At 42.4% G+C, this 18,019-nt stretch overlaps 2 protein-coding genes and 1 long non-coding RNA gene across 5 annotated transcripts in view; 2 read left to right on the top strand and 1 right to left on the bottom strand.

The window, feature by feature from the left end:
- Positions 1-4,006, top strand: part of LOC306973437 (inactive phospholipase C-like protein 2) — a gene marked incomplete at its 3' end in the record, with an annotated part of 73,022 nt that extends 69,016 nt beyond the window's left edge. Inside the window, exons 13-14 of the mRNA XM_079570360.1 lie at positions 3,472-3,581; positions 3,836-4,006. Of these exons, the coding sequence (XP_079426486.1) occupies positions 3,472-3,581; positions 3,836-4,006 (281 nt within the window). The remainder of the gene's footprint in view (positions 1-3,471; positions 3,582-3,835) is intronic.
- A 3,145-nt stretch (positions 4,007-7,151) lies between these two features.
- Positions 7,152-7,548, top strand: LOC306974195. Its single transcript, XR_013793609.1, has 2 exons — positions 7,152-7,402; positions 7,451-7,548. It is a non-coding gene; the product is annotated as an uncharacterized lncRNA (long non-coding RNA).
- A 9,626-nt stretch (positions 7,549-17,174) lies between these two features.
- Positions 17,175-18,019, bottom strand: part of tbc1d5 (TBC1 domain family, member 5) — a 56,513-nt gene continuing 55,668 nt past the window's right edge. For 2 of the 3 annotated variants that reach the window (XM_079571231.1, XM_079571232.1), the window contains one exon: positions 17,176-17,635. In XM_079571231.1, the coding sequence (XP_079427357.1) occupies positions 17,375-17,635 (261 nt within the window). In that variant the 3' untranslated portion in view covers positions 17,176-17,374. Of the gene's footprint in view, positions 17,636-18,019 lie in introns of all 3 variants that reach the window. The other variant, XM_079571233.1, reaches the window with a different exon arrangement.

Raw genomic sequence — 18,019 nt, 5'->3', positions numbered from 1 at the left:
ATGGACACCTACGACCGGGAGTCCCTTTGTTGAATATGTTTAGACATTATGAAATAAAGCCTTTCCCAAATCTGACACCAGACACAGCAGCGATGGCGACTCTTTAGAAGCTTGTAAACACTAAGCAGTAAAACTGTTTTTACATAATTCATTGTTGTCTTTCACTCGAGCGGAAGAGAGCTGCTTGTGCTATGAGGAAACCTGAGTGACTATGGGCCTATGGTGTAAAGGGGTTGAAATTCCATTGGAACCAAATGTCAGAATTTGGAATTTTCCTTGAGAACCTCAGATCAAATTGTCATGTTTCCCTAACTAAAAAAATACTTATTTTAAAGGTGCACTATGCAACTTTGTATGTGAAAAAAAAAAGTTGATATAGTGCGTATTTGACCTTTCAGTGAACCACTGATTGATTGATTGATAAACTTTATTGTCCTCAATGAGGAAATTTGTCTTGGGCTCATTGCCCGCAGCTGTCACACATACAGTACAACCATTCATATAAAACCATTCAGTCAGTGCAGTGGCTGTATGGGTGGTTCGGTCAGCGCCTTCACTCTCCATCCCGGTGGCTCCTATGATCACCACTGCTCAATGGAAAGCTAAATGTACAGTATACCGTATGGAGTGACTAACAGCAACACTGCAAAGGAAAACAGTTTGCCCTTCAATTGAAAACTATATTTCAAGTTGATCTTTATTGGCAAAACGGGCAAAGTTTCACGATTTTGACCTCCGAGCTCTGAGCAGAAGTGTTGGTCAGGTCTGGGTGTTGCAGTGTTTGAAAAGCCCGTGTATTGAATGAACTGTCCTGTGAAGATATTGGAACAAATGCCTGTCCAGTCTATCGCTGAGTTTTGGAGATTTGTTTTTTTTATCATTTGTCAATCGGTTTGGCATTTGTTACATTAAGTTTGGTAAAGATTTAATAGATTTGAGACGGACGTTTGGGTTCGATTGTAGAAGTCATGTCTTCGAGAGGAGTGGAGGAGTGAAGTTTCCAAAACGATTAACGTTTAGAAGGGGTTTTATTTGTAACCGTCAAAGAGGTGCCTCAGGCTTTCTTTCCATGAAGGGAAGTGAATGGGTTTACAGTTTATTTTGAACACATACAACAGAGAAAAGAGATCTGGACAAAACAGGCAACTCTTGAGCAAAAAGGTGGGATTTTTCGATTTACTTGTACAGTAAACGTTTTTGAGGAATGTCATCCATTTCTAATAAGTTTAGACTAATGCCAGTTTCAATCAAATGTAAATGTGTTTCCCCACATTTACAGGACATGGAACTACACAGTGATAAATATGATTCACAGAGCGATTGTCACATGAGGGGGGCGTGACGTGGATTTATCGCTCCATCAAACCCTTTCCACTGCCCCATTGACATTCTGTCGGTTTGATGTATTTGCCTGTATGTGGCGGTGTGCACGTATAGACTTCACATTTCATTTCTGAATGACTTCCTGCCTGGCGTGTCCGGGGAGCCGCCTTCATCACCGGGAAACCACAAGTGAAAATCAAAACGTGTTGACGGCGATAGAAAGTGCTCCGACAGCTTCGTAAGACGATCTTTAATCACGCTTCTCCATCAGCGAGAGTACACGAGATCTCAATCCATAGAGTTAAATATGACGTCGGGCAACTACTCTATTACTGGGAAGGCTGTCCACAAGGGTTAGGAGTGTGTTCATGGGGATTTTGGACTGGATTTCGGGATGGTCTATCTCACAGTCTCCACTTTAATTCATCTCAAAGGTGAGGTCAGAACTCGGTGCAGGTCAACCAAGTTCATCCAAACTCGGTCATTTTGGAACAGGAGAAGCCATTACGAACTGTTCCCACAAAGTTGGGAAGATGGAAAGAAAATGGGATGGAATTGTCCAAAATCTCTCGGAGCTGAAACATTCAGAGTCTCAGGGGGGCCCAGTCCAGAGGGCTGCACTACTGGTGCGTTCCAGGCAACTGGTAACTGGTATTTTTCCCACTTGAAAGTTACCAGTTACGACTTCAGTGCGTTCCAGGTGATTGAAGTCGTATGTAAACAAAACTGCTAATGCTACAACAGTTAGCTCATACGATGCTAACGTTATATGAGCGTTTCTTCAAACCAGATCTTATTACAAACATGCGACATAACGTTATTGAAAGCTGTGACGTTCACATCACTGATGTAGTGGTTTTGTTACAGATTTAACACTAGCAGCGCTGCTCCACTGGGGGCCGCCATTACTGTCTTCATCTCGTATACAAACTCGTAGCAGTCTTCAGGTTTCCGAGTTTACAAGTTGTAATTACCAGTTCGAGCGGCGTTCCAAGGCATTTTTCCAAGTGGGAAGTGGTAAATTTACCAGATACCAGTTGCCTTGAACGCACCAAATGAAGCTGGTTGAACGTGTCCTGGACTAGTTCATCTGACCCGAGTCCACAAACCCAGACATGGAGCTTCTGGAGCTACTACAAAGTGCTTTATCAGTCGGTTCCCCTGAGGATTTGTGTGTGTGTTCATTTGAAACTGGAGACAAATATATTCTACAGCGCCATGAACGACCGAACAAGTCTGAATCAAGCAGCTCATAAGGAGAATGTTCACATTTGTTAATAATGTTTATTACAACTGCAACACTGGTACTGTTATGTGGACATTTAAAATCTGCTTCAGCCACATGTGTAGGAAAAGTTACAACACGATGTTACTACTGTATAAAGTCCATGCACACTTTAAATAGAAGAGTTCTGTCGCCGCTGCTCAAGGTGCTTTCTCCCTCTTAGCAGAGGATTCTCTCCTCTAATTGGCCAAAGCGCCTTCTTCTTATATAAGCTGTGAACTAACTTGGTCCAGAGCAGGCTTCCATGGAGATCTCCCCTGACAGGAAGTGATCCAGCTTTGTAGTCCGACAAAACCAGGGTTAACGCTGAACTTCCACTGCTAACCCTCGTAGTATAGCCCTCTGCTCCTGAAAACCAACCCTTCGCCAAAACCTCTCCTCCCCTCAAGCACCATTCTTTAGCAACCACCAAACCCACACTGTTGATGAACCGGATCAACTGATGCAACCGCAGATCAGACAAATCTTTGTTAACTCTTTTGATGGCCAAGCAGTGTGTGTATTTTGGTAAAAAATCAGTCCGGATCCGAAGGACACCCTACTGCCCATTATTAGGTCTTTCAGTTTCAGAACACCTTGTTACCTTGTGGATGGTGGTGAGATGTTCAGTTCATCCTTTATGTATGTTAGGTGTAAGTACATTCCACTTAAAGGTCGACCCGATCACATGTCGGAACTGTTGTCAGTGGGCGGGTTTTACATTTGCCATTAACAGTTGCACTTTTACTGAAATCACGAGTTGTTTAGCATATCCAGGACAAAAAAAACGACAAAACACTTGGTCACTCTGCACTACGGTGCTTCATGAACCCTCGTCGTCAGATCTGCTGTGAATAATATCGATTTGTTTGTCTTTGTCGTAGCTATGGAGTTCCACGAGGGGCTGCAGAGCATGGCCACGCGGGAGGGGCTGAAAGGTCGGAAGGTCAGCCGGGCACTGGAGAGCTTCAGCTGGAACATCACCATCCTTAAGGTACTCCATCACAAAACCCACCAACCGACCGAAAGCTGACTGAAATAATCTTTGTGTAACGCTTCAACAAGTTATTTGGGTCAGAAAGTCCCCACAAGTCGACCAGTCGTCCCCTTTATCACAAACCTTTAATTGGAATCAAGATCAGTCAATTCAACATAAAAAAAAGTCCCCCAGTCAGAACTCTTCTTCTCGCGTGTTTCTGGTTTCTGGTACGCTCAAATAAGATTGTTGACCATGTTGTTTTGTTCCAGGGCCAGGCCGACCTGCTGAAACGAGCCAGGGCCGAGGTGCAGGAGAACATGAAGCAGATCCACGACACCGCCGTGACCGGGAACCTGTCCAAGCAGAGCCCCAGGACGCGGCGCCTCCGCACCCAGAGCAGGGCCAGCCCGGACCACCGCAGGGCCCAGGAGCACAGCTAGTGCGGGGTCGGGGAGGAGGGAGAGAGAGAGAGAGAGCTGGGGGTTCCCCAAAAGGGCGGGGCGAGAGGGACTGATCGGGAGGTTTCATGAGGGCCTATCACTAAAGCAGAAGAACAACTGGATATTTATATAAGATAAGATAAGCCTTGATTGAGCTCAAAATGGAAAAATCCGCTTTGTTGTAATTTAGGAGATGATTTGAAAGAAAAGCAGTCAGGTCTGGGATGTCATGAATTATCTGTCTGGCGTCGTAGACTAATCGATGTGAAAACGAGCCAGTCTTTTGAAATGAAGACGTCCCAAAGACTCGGCTCGCTGTGAAGAGCCATGAAACTCATCACCACTGAAGAGCATCCTCGCGCCCTTTTAGAAATCACAGAAATGCCTTTAATTCAGTGCCTGTTCCTACACACGTGCACATTTTTTTGTTCGCTAACGGCTCCCGGACTAGGGAAACCCGGCATCCATGCTAACGAATGGCGAGGTATGTTATGTCCTTTTCGTGGCATTGGTCTAATTAATGTGGTTTCTTTATCTTTAAAGGAATAGGCCACCGTTTTTACATACTGAGATATGATCTTACCTTAGCTTTGACGAGTTCTTTAGGACCTGTCTGATCTTCCCCCGTGCCTTCAGTCACGTAAACACAGCGCAGACGGCGTTAGCATTTAGCCTCTCCCTCTCTCCACTATAGCTCCAAAACAGGTCAAGATAGAAGCTACCAAGCTCTTCCACGTTTTCCTTGAGTATAATTACCCAAAATTAAACAATGTGGATAAAAGGGGGGACTATATTGTAGGGCGTAATAATACCAGGAGTAATTTGGCATCCGCACAGTAAAGTGAAGATTACTGCGCGGATTTCGAACTACTCCTGGTATTATTACGCCTTACAATATAGTTCCCCCTTTTATCCGCTTAGAAAATCCACATTGTTTAATTTTGGGTAATTATACTTTGTAGTGGAACACTTCACGTAACCATATTTAAATAGGGAAAACGTGGAAGAGCTTGGTAGCTTCTATCTTGACCTGTTTTGGAGCTATAGAGGAGAGAGGGAGAGGCTAAATGCTAACGCCGTCTGCGCTGTGTTTACGTGACTGAAGGCTAAGGTAAGAACATATCTCAGTATGTAAAAACGGTGGACTATTCCTTTAACATCTTATAAGAAGTGTATCCAACCCCACAACAAGCTAGCATTTAGCTCAGAGGACACTTTTGGACGCTAACTTGTATCGAAAGTGAAATCTTGATGAATGATTTCTAACGAGGCTTTGACCTGTGATGGGTGGGTTGACAACAGCTGAAAACAAACATCTGGATCGTTAATTATTTGCTATGTTTGAGGCTAATGCTAACAGTCTCCCGGACTAGCCTACTTGCTAACTGTCCGCACACGTTAGGATCGAACGCCGCTTCTGCTTTGGATTTCTATGGTGGGGATAATGAACTTATAGTGAAAAACAGACACGAGGATGCTCTCCGGACCGAGCGGAACATGTTGACAGTCAGCAGTTGAACAACAGGGTGCGTTCACATGACGTCACAACATTCTGGAGAGCCCGTAGTTTAAAATTGAGGCGCTGAAACGATGGTAGTGTTTTTGTCTTACTTTTTGTCTAATACTGTGTCGTTACTGGGAGGACCTACAAAAACAGTCTCAAAGTTCATCGTCTTCTGTGTATGCCTGAATAAGTACAAAGGTAAAGGTTTGGGACGCCCCGCACTAGAAGGAGGGGTTCAGGGCCATGGGTAGGGGGGGGTAACCCAGGGGCTCAGGCTCTCACCCCGCTCTCTCTCTCTCTCTGGGAACATGAATGTAGTCAAGCCATGGGACAGGCCGCGGCGCTGACCACCGTCTACGGCAGTCACTGTGGAGGGGGGGGGGGCTTTGGTTTGGGATCGACTGTTTTTCCTGCTTTTTTATAAGAGAACGTTTAATGTGTGTTTTTAAGTGGAACCAAATATGAGCTTGGAAATGTTTTGAAGACATTTTGTGAAGTGCCGTTGAAAATAATGACTGAAGGCTTTTTACTGTTCCTTTGCATCGCTGTCGAAAGACAAATCCACCCGAAATATATACGACCATCACTTTCCTGTCCCGGGATTGGTTTACATTGAAGTAATAACACTGACGCCGACTTGTGAAATGTGAAAAGCGCTACACACAAATAGATTCTCTTCAGTTTAAGTTCAAGTCAGTGATTTTCCATCAGGAACCGGCTGCGGGTGAATGGGGAACAAAGACGTTTAGAGGCAACTGTTCAAAACTTCTGCTTGAGGTTACTGACAGAAATAGGGGACATTTGTTTTGCATATCCAAAAGGAAAGGCATTGTATGTGTAAAAAAAAAACTCTTTATTCCGCTGATGTATTATACACAAAACTACATTTAGGCAGGGTTTTGGATATTTAGTTTCATTTTCATTCAAGTTAGTTTTCAGTGTAAACTATTTCAACATGTCTTAAGGTTCATAACTCAACAAATCTGGATTAGATATGGATTTATTTATTTTTAAATCCCAAAACTGGAAATATTGAAGTCTGTAGGTGCTATATTAAAGTGATAGTCTGTAAGATTGCAAAGTCAGGAGAGTGAGGGTGAAATTTGAAAGTAAACAATCATATACAGGGGCAAACAGATCCGGCCTCGAGAATAATCCCTCCTGATCGGACCAGAAAGCCACTCCTGGTTTGCAAAATGAGGAGAGTGGGAACCGACTTTCAAAAGTAAATGGTCAAGCTCCTCCCCCCTCCTACTGATTGGACCTGACAGGCCGGTTCACAGGAAAAGCTCGTCTCATTGGTCAAAGTGATGGCACTGATTAGTTTCTGAAATGAGCAAAAAGAGGGACATTAGAAAAAAAATCTCTTAATGTTACTTATGTTACGTCACATTGAAGGCCCAGGCGCTCCATTATACACAGTTTATTAAATGTGTAAGACATTCAAACTTACAGACGATCACTTTAAGCGCAATGAATGATGCAGAAATGAGGCAATGTTTTTTAGTTTCGCCCCATAGGGATGGAACAGGACGGGAAACTGATGGTCACATGGCGTTTAGTGGCAACACGTTTTTGAGGACGTACCAGAGGTAAAAAAACCAGACAATAGTCAATAGTGCTGTCCCCAGTTCACTGCCGTAGACGGTGTGTCCCCGCAGTCAGGGCCTGTCTGTGAACTGTACATACTGTTTGTATCTGTGCAATGTCCGAGGTGTTTGTCTCAAAGAGAACTTTTATAAAAGCCACATCAGGAAAACGAACCGCAGCAAAAATCCAAGTTTAAACCGCGTTAAGAACAGTAGCAGTATCCTGCACCTAAGTGTCGTCCAGTGTGTGTGTGTGTGTGTGTGTGTGTGGGTGTGCGTGTGTGTGTGTGTTTGCGTGTGTGTGTGTGTGTGTTTGTGTGTGCGTGTGTGTGTGTGTGTGCGTGGCCGGAGGCGGGGACAAGGAGGAGACTCAAAGCCAGCATTTCCTTCTCCTTTGAGATGGAGGGAAAGATAAAAATCGGGAACACGGACAAAAAAAGAAAAGAAAATGACCATAGTGTTTATACAAGTCACAGCAACTTCACTTATGCAGTAAAAATATTCGAGCAATATCAATAGGTTGCATTCACGTGACATAAGAGCCTGTAGTTTAACATTGTGGTGGAGAGAAGCTGAAACTTCCATGGCCGTAACTATGGTAACTGACAAAATGCAGATTTCTAGTCTGAGTCTATTGCAGGGGTGTCCAAAGTGCGGCCCGCGGGCCAAATGTGGCCCTCAGACCAATTTTTGGTGGCCCTCAGTCTTCTTGCTGAATCGGTTCACATTATCAGAGATGGTCCTTTTTATTTAATATGTAATAATTCTACACAATTCTAACCGAACAACTAGCATTTTATTGTAACACAGAGCTGGCATTAAGGTTTTAAGCATAAATAAAGGCATGAGGCACAATTTAAACCTCTGCTAGTGGAAGGTTTCACGGAACTAACCACCAACCCATGGCCCTTTACCCCGTGTACGCTCCAATATGTGGCCCCCCATGAAAAAAGTTTGGACACCCCTGGTCTATTGCTGGGTTGCAGGTGACATCACAGCATTTTAAAGGCCTATACTATTATATAGAGGAAAAAATACATTGTTTTTGAGGAAATTTTCGGTCTTGTACAGAGAGATCATGGACCTTGTGATTGATATTAATGATAGTTTTTTTTATTCATACATTTTCTTTTTAGCTACGACTTGTGAAAGTGTAATGCTGTTAATAGGAAAAACTGGCTCCTGCCCCCTGTTGGGTCCGATGACATCATCATATTCTAGAACCTGCAACCCACCAATTGCTCATTTCTCGGTCATTCCTGGGCCAATTCACATGAAACAAAAACTAACACAAAGTTGAAAGCCCTCACTTCCAGCTCATATGAACTATGGTCTAATTTTTCCTCATAAAGGCGTCCAAAAGTGGTGACAATATTCAGTAGAATAAGAATAATGTGGTGAATTCAATCACTGTCAAAAAAATGATCAGGGAAAACATTTGGTGTTTTGTTTCTTTCTTTCAAAAGCTGCTTCTTTCCCCATAGTGGTTTTGGCACCTGCTCCAAGAACATGAACGCAACCTATGGCTACGGAGTTCTTTTCCCCATAGGAGTGTGCATAGTGTGGTCATATGACCGGATTAAACATCATAGAACAACGAGGCAAAAAGTCATCTCGAAATACGTCAAATGTTCTTGATATAATGAAGGTTCTTGAGTCATCGTCTGTACTCTGTAGTTAAAGTGTAGAACGTTTTGCCTCTTCATCCGAGCCTTTTGGATGAAGAGGCAAAACGACTGAGAGCCTGCAGAGACATCTTTCTTCATATACAGAGCCTCTGGAAAGTACTAATACACCTCTTTTGCACATTTTGAAGATTTTATTTTGATTTTTTACTGAACGTTCACACACAAGTAACAGACAACTGTGAAGTGAAAGCAAAATGATACATGATTCTGTTATTTTTTCAAAAATAGAAAAGTGAAAAGTGGGGCGTGCATAAGTATTCACACACATGAATTAATACTTTGTGGAACCCCCTTTTGCTGTAATAACAGCAGCAAGTCTTTTGGGGTCTGACTCTACAAGATTTGCACATGTAGAGACTGACATTTTAGCTCATTCATCTTTATAAAACAACTCAAGCTCTGTCAAATTAGAAGGAGAGCGTTTGTGAACAGCAGTTTTCAGGTCTTTCCACTGATTTTCAATAGGATTTAGGTCAGGACTTTGACTGGGCCATTCTAACACATAAATATGTTTTTATTGAACCATTCCATTGTAGATTTATCTTTGTGTTTAGGGTCATTGTCCTGCTGGAAGGTGAATCTCCGCCCCAGCCTCAGTTCTCTTTCTGACTCCAGCAGGTTTTCCTCCAAAATGTCCCTGTATTTGGCTCCATCCATAGATACAGACGGCATCTCTGGAATCGCCCATATATGGTCATTTTTGAAAACAGTTAAGGGGGAAAACAATTTTGAAAAAATAAAATATTTCTCTAATTATTCAAAAACTACTGTAACAAATGCTGAAATATGAACATAGTTTCTACTAAATAAAGATACAGAGACATGGGGAGGAGCAAAGTGGTTCAACAGCCCATAAATACATGAATAACAGAGAATGCTAACTTGATGCTACATGTTAGCATCGGGCTAATGCTAACAGTTAGCTAGCGCTTGCTACAACTGCCGTTTTTTCACTTTTACTGCACAATCTGCTGTGAGAAAATATCCATATGGGCCTGATTTACACTTGACTTTATTTGTATGTGATAAATAAGTTGATAGTCCACCAGAAAATGGCAAAAAAGAGTGGAAAATTGTGTTTCTCTAAAGATCATATTTTCCCCCTCGGCGAAGCCACGCCCCCTTCTATGACGAGATGCCGTCTGTATCCATCTTCACAACTGTTCTTACAATCTCCCCAGTCCCCGCTGAGGAAAAGCAGCCCCACAGCATGATACATAGTATACTTATACTTATTGTACAGATTCAGCTCAGCAGCAGGACTTCACTGCTCCTCCAGAGTTATCTTGGGGAACTTGGTTGCACTTCTTACCAGTGTTCTCCTTGTTCGGTCTGTTAGTTTAGGTGGACGGCCGTGTCTTGGTAAGTTGGCAGTGGTGCTTTACTCTTTCCATTTCTGAATGATGGATTGAACAGTTGCTCCGGGAGATGTTTAAATCTTGGGAAATCTTTGTATAACTCAATGCTGCTTTTAACCTCTCTGGTGCTCCTTGACCTTCATGATGTTGTTTAGTGACCACAGCTCTGAGGCCCTCACAGAACAGCTGTAATTATACTGAGAGTAGATTACACACAGGTGGCCTCTATTTAATGGTTAGGCCAAGGTGTGAACATTCTGCCGTCATTAGGAATGTTATAAAGGCAATTTATGATTTTGTTTTCACTTCACAGTTGTCTGTTACTTGTGTGTGAACATTCAGCAAAAAAATTCAAGTAAAATCTATGTTTATGGTTGTAAACATGACAAAATGTGCAAAAGTTCAAGGTGTATTAGTACTTTCCAGAGGCACTGGAAGTAAATTTGCCCCTAATTAGAGGAACTTTTCTCTCTGTAAGAGCGAATTTTTATTTTATTTTATTTTTATTTTATTTTTTATTTTATTTTAGATTTACTTATTTCAGGATTACTCTTAACAGTGCAGGAAAAAGACATTTCACACAAGGTTTTCTGGGGCTCTAAGGGATAAGATGGCAGAGTAGAAAGCAATAATAATATGCTTATGAATGACAAAGGGAAAATACATGAATTATTGCAGTTGTTATTAATACCACTTTGGGCCTTCCTTCCCTCTTCTCCATCGAGATCATGAACACGTCGGTTATCGCTGACATGTTTTTACAACTGATAAGGGTTCTTGAGTCAACCTATAAAAAAATAAGCCTTCGTTGTTCAGGAGGTTTTGAACAGAGGAAACAAACTGAACCTAAAGCCTCTGTTCTTATTCAGTGAATCACTTCTTTCTCCGTCAGCGTTTCCAGGCGCTGAAAGTCTGGGCACAAGCTCCTGTGGTGGATAGTTTATAGTTTATACGTTGTCTGAACTTTACAGTCACAGGCAGATCTTTGCAAAGACTTTTCCTGATTTTAAGTCAAAAGTCAAAAGTACAAACGAAAATGCTATCATCCAGCAGCCAAGGATTTACAGCTCATCACCCCTTTCCTCCCCCAACGCATTTCGTTTCCGTGACAACCCGTCCGGCGTGTCCCCCCCGTCTCCGGCCCCGGCCCGTGTCCACCCTTTAAACTACTGTTGTCGTACACAAAGCAACCTCTATTTTTTTATTTTCCCAGACTAACGGCGTTTTGGACCTTTCTGAGCTAACCGTGTGTGCTAAGCCCCTGTACAGTATTTTCATACGTGACTTTGGTTTTGCTGTGAGAGATTTGAACATTCCAGACTGATGTGACAGTGCTGTGCATCTCATCCAACCCTGCTGTAATAAAGTATTTTTTATAACAACACCTCATGTCGTCGTCGTCTTTTCGAATCTTCTCTCCTCATGCACGTGTCGTTGATTCCACTGAGCAAAACGAGGTTCTGATGCCACTGGGAATTCATAATGTCACACTGATATGATTATGAATTTATATAATGTGTCTCTCCAGAATTGTAGACAGATTAAAGTGGGGGTTTAGGATAAGGTTTGGGGATTTTCCTGCATTCTAGTGAAATTTAGACTTTCAAGTGAGACTTTCATAGTTCTACTTTTCTAATGATGTTGCTGAGGATCACAGGCTCCATATCACTGTAGAGCAGAGAGAGGAGGCAATAGTTTAAAAGTTTTTGGTTAAAGAGGGGATATTATGCTTTTTTCAATCACATAGCACCAGTCTATATCACACGACAATGATGACCAAACCTTCTGTTCTGTAAATGCAGTAAATTAGAATAACTGCCTTGTATAAAATGTCTCTCTCAAAATGGCTGTAGTGAATGTCTTGAAATAGGCCTCTGTCTCTTTAAGAACCTCTGAGCCTTTCCGACACGCCCCCTCCACACGCTGTCTGTGGCATCAGTGGGGAGGGGGCTCTGCTGAGGAGCAGTGGTTGGTTACTCGGCTGGTGACGAAAGCTCGGAGGCATCTCCAGGAGGTGGGGGCGTTCCTAGGAGGACTCAGGCAAACCTATCCCTAAAATGGCCGCCATCAGAGTTTTTACAGATTACTCAAAAATACGTGAATGTGCCAAGGCAACACTTCAGGCATGTTTTTAATGAGGGAATGACATAATGACATGATACAAAGCTTGAAAAAGTCAATTTTGCATAATACCCCCCCTTTAACATTTAGGCTAATTTGTAAAATAAATCATACTTTTGTGAGTTGTTCTCTCATTTGACTTATAATTATTTACAAATGCAGATGATTGTGTATGCTACCAGTCGTCTGCTCAGGGTGGCATATAGTGAAGCTCTGACGAGTGTTTTCTCTCTGCGATGAGATGAATAAGCTTAGCCAGAGATGGAAAGGTGAGGAAAGCATTTCCTGCATAAATAGGACCTCAGGAGGAGCTGTTTGGGAAGAACAGCCACAGTTGAAGATTCAAAGATGACTTAAAGATGGGCTGAGAACTCCAGGACAGTTTTTGGTGAGAGAACAACATTGTAAAAAGCTGCAAAAAGGCGAATGCGGAAAAAAGAGGCTCAGCTCAAGTGAGATTATACCTAATACTTGAAAATACAAAAAAACAGTGCAAAACAGTTTTAAAACTTAATGGCTTGCAAAGCTTTGGACAAAAATAAAACACATTACATAGTTCAAAGTTTGTAGTTTAAAGAAGGGATCACCAACCTTTTTTCAGCTGAGGGCTACTTCAAGAGCATTAAGTTGATCGAGAGCTACCAGTTAAAAAAGCTACCTCAGTCAAGACTTAATGTACACAGTTTAATTATAGGATATTGGCCCCATATTATATCAAAATAGCTTCATTTTAAACTCGGAAGTGAGACACAAGAACGAAATATCTGTATTTTTAAGAATTAAATTCAAGAAAATGAAGTGTTTTACTCCTTAGAAAAAGTCTCAAGGGCTACTGGGCATGCCCCAAAGGTCACCTGAGTGCCCGCAAGCACCACGACCCCTGCTTTAGAGGGACGAGGGATCTCCAACAACTACTGCAAAAAGATATGAATTAAATACACTAACTCACATTTTTATAAACCAAAAGATAAGAAGCATTTTACCTTATTTTCTTGTATTTAGTGTTAGCGCTAGTCACAGTTTACAGATGTGCCTCATAAATTCTTGTAGGTTCAAGTTTTCGTTCATTAATGATGACAGAGACGACATAAAACAGGCTTTGAACTTCAGCTCGTCTCAAAATGACAAAAACAACAGACTCCGAGCAGATACCACTGGGTGCAAAGCAGGATGTCATTTATTAGTTTCAGTGATTACCGCTGCTGCTAATGGGAAGTAATCAAATCTCGTAGAACATAATCTATATAACAAAAAGTCACATTTAAAAAGATTTGAAAAAGAACAGAAAACATAATTTAATCATTCTCTCAAACTAAAACAACCTAAGGGTTAAAATATTTCATTATATAAAAAAAATAATAACAAAAAGAGTCACAGGTTTGGTTTGAGGAGACTGGTCGAGGCACTGCGCTTTGTCGCGCACGGATTCAGAGACATATAAAAGCACAGGGAAACTAAGTGGACATATCGTGCACAACCATGGCTTAGACGTCTACTTTTGGCCCCCTCAGTGTGGATATTTGATCATTTTAAATCATTTGTGTGGATTGAAAAGACATTTGATGAGAATGGGCTGCACTGTTTAGCCTCTCGCGCTACTTAGAGTTAGCTAATAGCAGCTTTTTTAGCTAACAGTAGCTTTTCTGGTTACGGTAGCTTTTTAGTTAACGGTAGCTTTTTTCTTAGCTAACAGTAGTTTTATTAGCTAACAAGAGCTTTTTTTTTAGCAAATGCAAGCTTTTTAGCAAACGGTGGCTTTTTTAGCAAACGCTAGCTTTTTAGCAAACGGTGGCTTTTTTAGCAAACGCTAGCTTTTTTAGCAAATGGTAGCTTTTTTAGCAAATGGTAGCTTTTTTAGCAAATGGTAGCTTTTTTAACAAACGGTAGCTTTTTAGTTAAAGGTAGCTTTTTAGCAAACAGGGGCTTTTTTAGCAAACGGTATATAGCCTCTATGTAGAGTTTTTTTGTAGTGTAAAGAGCACTTCCTGTCCACATTTTAATGTAAATAAAAAATAAACAACTGCATCAAACTGAATCAAACACCAGGCTGAGTGTTTCATAAAAAGCATATCAGATGGTGGTTTTTACATTTTAACATTTAGCAGTTAGCGTCAAATTAATGTTAGCGTTTAGCTTCAAAGCTAAAACAGCTACAGTTGAAGCCGGTGACATATTTACATCCTGAGTTAAGTTTTTAACATATTTTCTGCCACATACAGTTTAGATATTCATTCAATTCAACAAGTTACGGATAAGTCTCCTTAGGAATAAAACACAGATAGGCTTTACCCTACGAAGTTAGCCTCATGTTGATAAGCAACATTCTGTGCACAGGCTTTGGAGAATGCAGAGAACTCAATATTACAACAAAATCCACAAACTACAGGTCGTAACGCTTCAGCAGTAGAAGAAGAAGTGATCAATACAAACAGGACTACTCTAAACTGCGTGGACGAGGGGAAATACTATTCCAGGTCTGTAATTGATCATAGACCAACATTATAGCACAGTTTAAAAGCTTCACAAAAGTTGATTTTGCACGATACGTCCCCTTTAACATGTCGTCAGCCCAAGAGTGCCCCCCTTCTGCAGGACAGTGCGTAACGTGAGGTTTGGGAGACGCGTATAGAGACAGGCAAGAAGTGTGGAAGCTGGTTCACCACTGAGAAGGAGGAAATATGAAGTTTACGTATGAAATTAAACACTGAAATTGACAAACTTGAAATATTTCTTTGTAAGTTACAGTCATTTGAAGTTTTACCCTAAAGTTAACCTTGGATATCAACTTCCATATTGCGCAGAAATATCATAAACACCTGTAAATATTTTTGAATGACACTAAATAGAGATGACTTTACGTGATGACGGAAATGCAAGGCTGTTCCTCCCTCTCAGTGGTTGGACAGAGCGCTTCCGTTCACCGTCAGCACGAGCGCAGACACACATGGCACCGATGAGTCGTGGATTAGACACAGTATAGAGACAGTCAGAAGCCGCTGCAGAGGCCGGCAAAGTGTCACAGTCAAAATGTGCAATAATCACCCCACCCCACCACCCACTCCCAACCCCGAACCCCAACCCCCCGCGGACACCCCATGTCCCGAACTGATTTGCATCCCCACACAATTTGGACTCTTGGCGGTTTGCTGGTGTTCCAGTTGTCCTCAGGAAGTTACGAGCAGTTTAGTTTTTTCATTCCCTGTGTACTGAACATCGCTCGTGTCCACTTCTGTTAGAAAATGTGCTGCTTGTGATGTTAATGTCGCCAACGTCCAACATGGGCTCACGACCAACAACCAACAAAGGCTTGTAAAAGACTTGTCACATCTATAATGCAAACACAATCACAGTGCCCGGATTAATAACTGCTGAGGCGAGCTGTGGGACGGGAGACCGGAAGTTGGGACTATAACGTCAGTGTAGATGTGCCAAACTGTAGACATATTTTCGGGACAGGGGAATCACAGTCTAAAAGTCAGAGCACCGAAAAAGGGAAGGTCAAGCTGGAGCCTGATGAACACTTTCACAAAGCGAAGAAGAAAAAGGTTGTTGGTTCGCAGTAAGTCACTGTGACTGTGTCAGTATCACTCGTTAAATCACTATTTTTTATCATATTGGGTCAAACTGTATGGCCATACCATCCCTGTAGTACAGCCATAACTTTGGTTCCATCATAAATAAATAAACTAATTGCAACACACGCACTAATGCTAACGCGGTTAGAAGAAGAACAACAAGAAGTGCTAACGTCCACAGCAGCATTACCTGTGCAGTGCTTCCATGTCGCCTTAAGAATAGAGTAACAATTCAGGCAGAATCACTCCAACAGCCGTAATCAGGAGCTAAAGCATGTCCATATTAAGTAGCCATGTGCTCCGGGTGCGACTCAGGCCTTCAAACTAATACAATAAAACTGGGAAGGCCTTCAGATGCCAATAGGACTTAAATAGCATGTGTCTGTCACAGTGAGCTGCTGCCGGGGCGTTTCAAATGCTGGAAATACTTCATGTTTGTGTCCCGACTTCCGGTGTCTCGTCCGTGCAACTTGACTCAACATTGACCCAGCACATATTCCAGACGTGTGGAACTAGTTCCAAAGCCTTAATCATCTGTGTTCGTCTCACTGACCGTAAACCACCCGACTTACCAGGCAGACAACTGGAACGCAGCACAAGTCTTTCATTTGAATGGCCACACCCGGTCGCTTTGATAAAAAACAAAAACAAAATCTATCTGAATGTAAAGACAGTCACCAAAACTCGGCGCTGTTTCTTTTACACGGTTCAAAGCAGTTTCAACATTTTCCCATGGCTTGTATTTAGTACTTCAGACGAGACACTGCAGGTACATTTAAAATTTGGAACATTTGCTGTAGATTACTGTAAGTTTTATTATTAAAAATGTGCATTCATTTTATGCAACAAAAGCTAAATAATGGATAATAAATGTATTGGTTTATTTAGTTGACATCTATAATCTTAAAAATCTAATTTTGCCTTGTTTTGGGGGGTTCAAAACAACCTATCAGGCGACAGATTGGATATTGGATAAACCTCTTTGAGTAAACCTTCAGACTGGAACGTTTGGTGTCTGTAGGTGCTCGCTAAAGTCGAGAGGCTGTTGCATTAAAAACTCGTTTTGACAAAATAGCCTGGAAATGTTAGCAATCGGCTGAAGAACCCCCCCCCCCCGCACACAGACTTTCACGGTTGGTATTGTCCATAAAGGACATTGCGACATTCTGAAGGAAGTTGAGTATTTCACAGCGGAATTAAACTTTTTGTGGTGAAAAAAAAGGTGCAAGTTGACAATGAATAAACATCTTCATACGATTAATGTCTTAATGTGTAGCTGTAGTCTGTTTTTTGTATTTTGGCACTATAGCAAAGGCATAAGAGACAAAAATCTTAAAAATGATCCGCTGCATGAGAGCTGTTTGCACCTGCAGTGTCTCACCTAAACAGTTAAAATTTTTTGTAGTAGTAATAAAACGACATTTGTTCCAAGGAAATGTCCCAGCCAAACACAGTTTAAAACCGTCCAAATTGCGCAGGGATCCGAGTCCGGTAATAACCCCCCCCCCCCCCCGTACCCGGGCAGGGCGGGGCTCACAGGTCGCCCGGGTTGACCATGGTGAAGTCTGAGTCCTTGCTGTTGGTGGAGCCCTCGTCGGGACTGGAGGACCCCGAGGCCCCGCTGCCGGCGGTCAGGGGGTCATGGAAGGTCCCGGCCGCGCCCTCGGGCTCCAGTCGCACCAGGCCCCGCCCTCTCCGGATGGCCCCGCCCCCCGCCTGGAGCTCCCCGTCCTGCGAGACCAGGATGTAGTCGCCCCAGTTCCTCCCCGCGTCCGAGCCCATGGAGGACGGCGCCTGAGGGGGACAGAGGGCGGGACGGTGTTAGCCTGATGTCAGTCTAAAGGCCCTGGACCCCATTTTATAGTGTTCACAAACAAGGGGAGACGGAAAGAGTCTAATCACCAAAACGCATGTGATAAATCAAAAACAAATAACACATCATGTGATTTGACCTTCACTTTGCTCCAAATCGTGAGTGCGCGTTACTTCCTGAGGTAGAACCACCAACTGTGTATATAAGACCCTTCAATTCTTTTATGGATACGGAAAAAAGAGGGTTGGTATTTATGAGCAGAGGAGCATTTGTCCACATGCACCTGCTCCTCCCATCTCAATCCACACCGTTTTACATACATCTGGTCATTTCATATATATTATGGTTTCTTTTCTCTATCTTTT

The sequence above is a fragment of the Gobius niger genome (assembly GCF_951799975.1).
Source record: "Gobius niger genome assembly, chromosome: 14".
NCBI lineage: Eukaryota > Metazoa > Chordata > Actinopteri > Gobiiformes > Gobiidae > Gobius > Gobius niger.
This window is presented reverse-complemented; position numbering and strand designations above follow the sequence as displayed.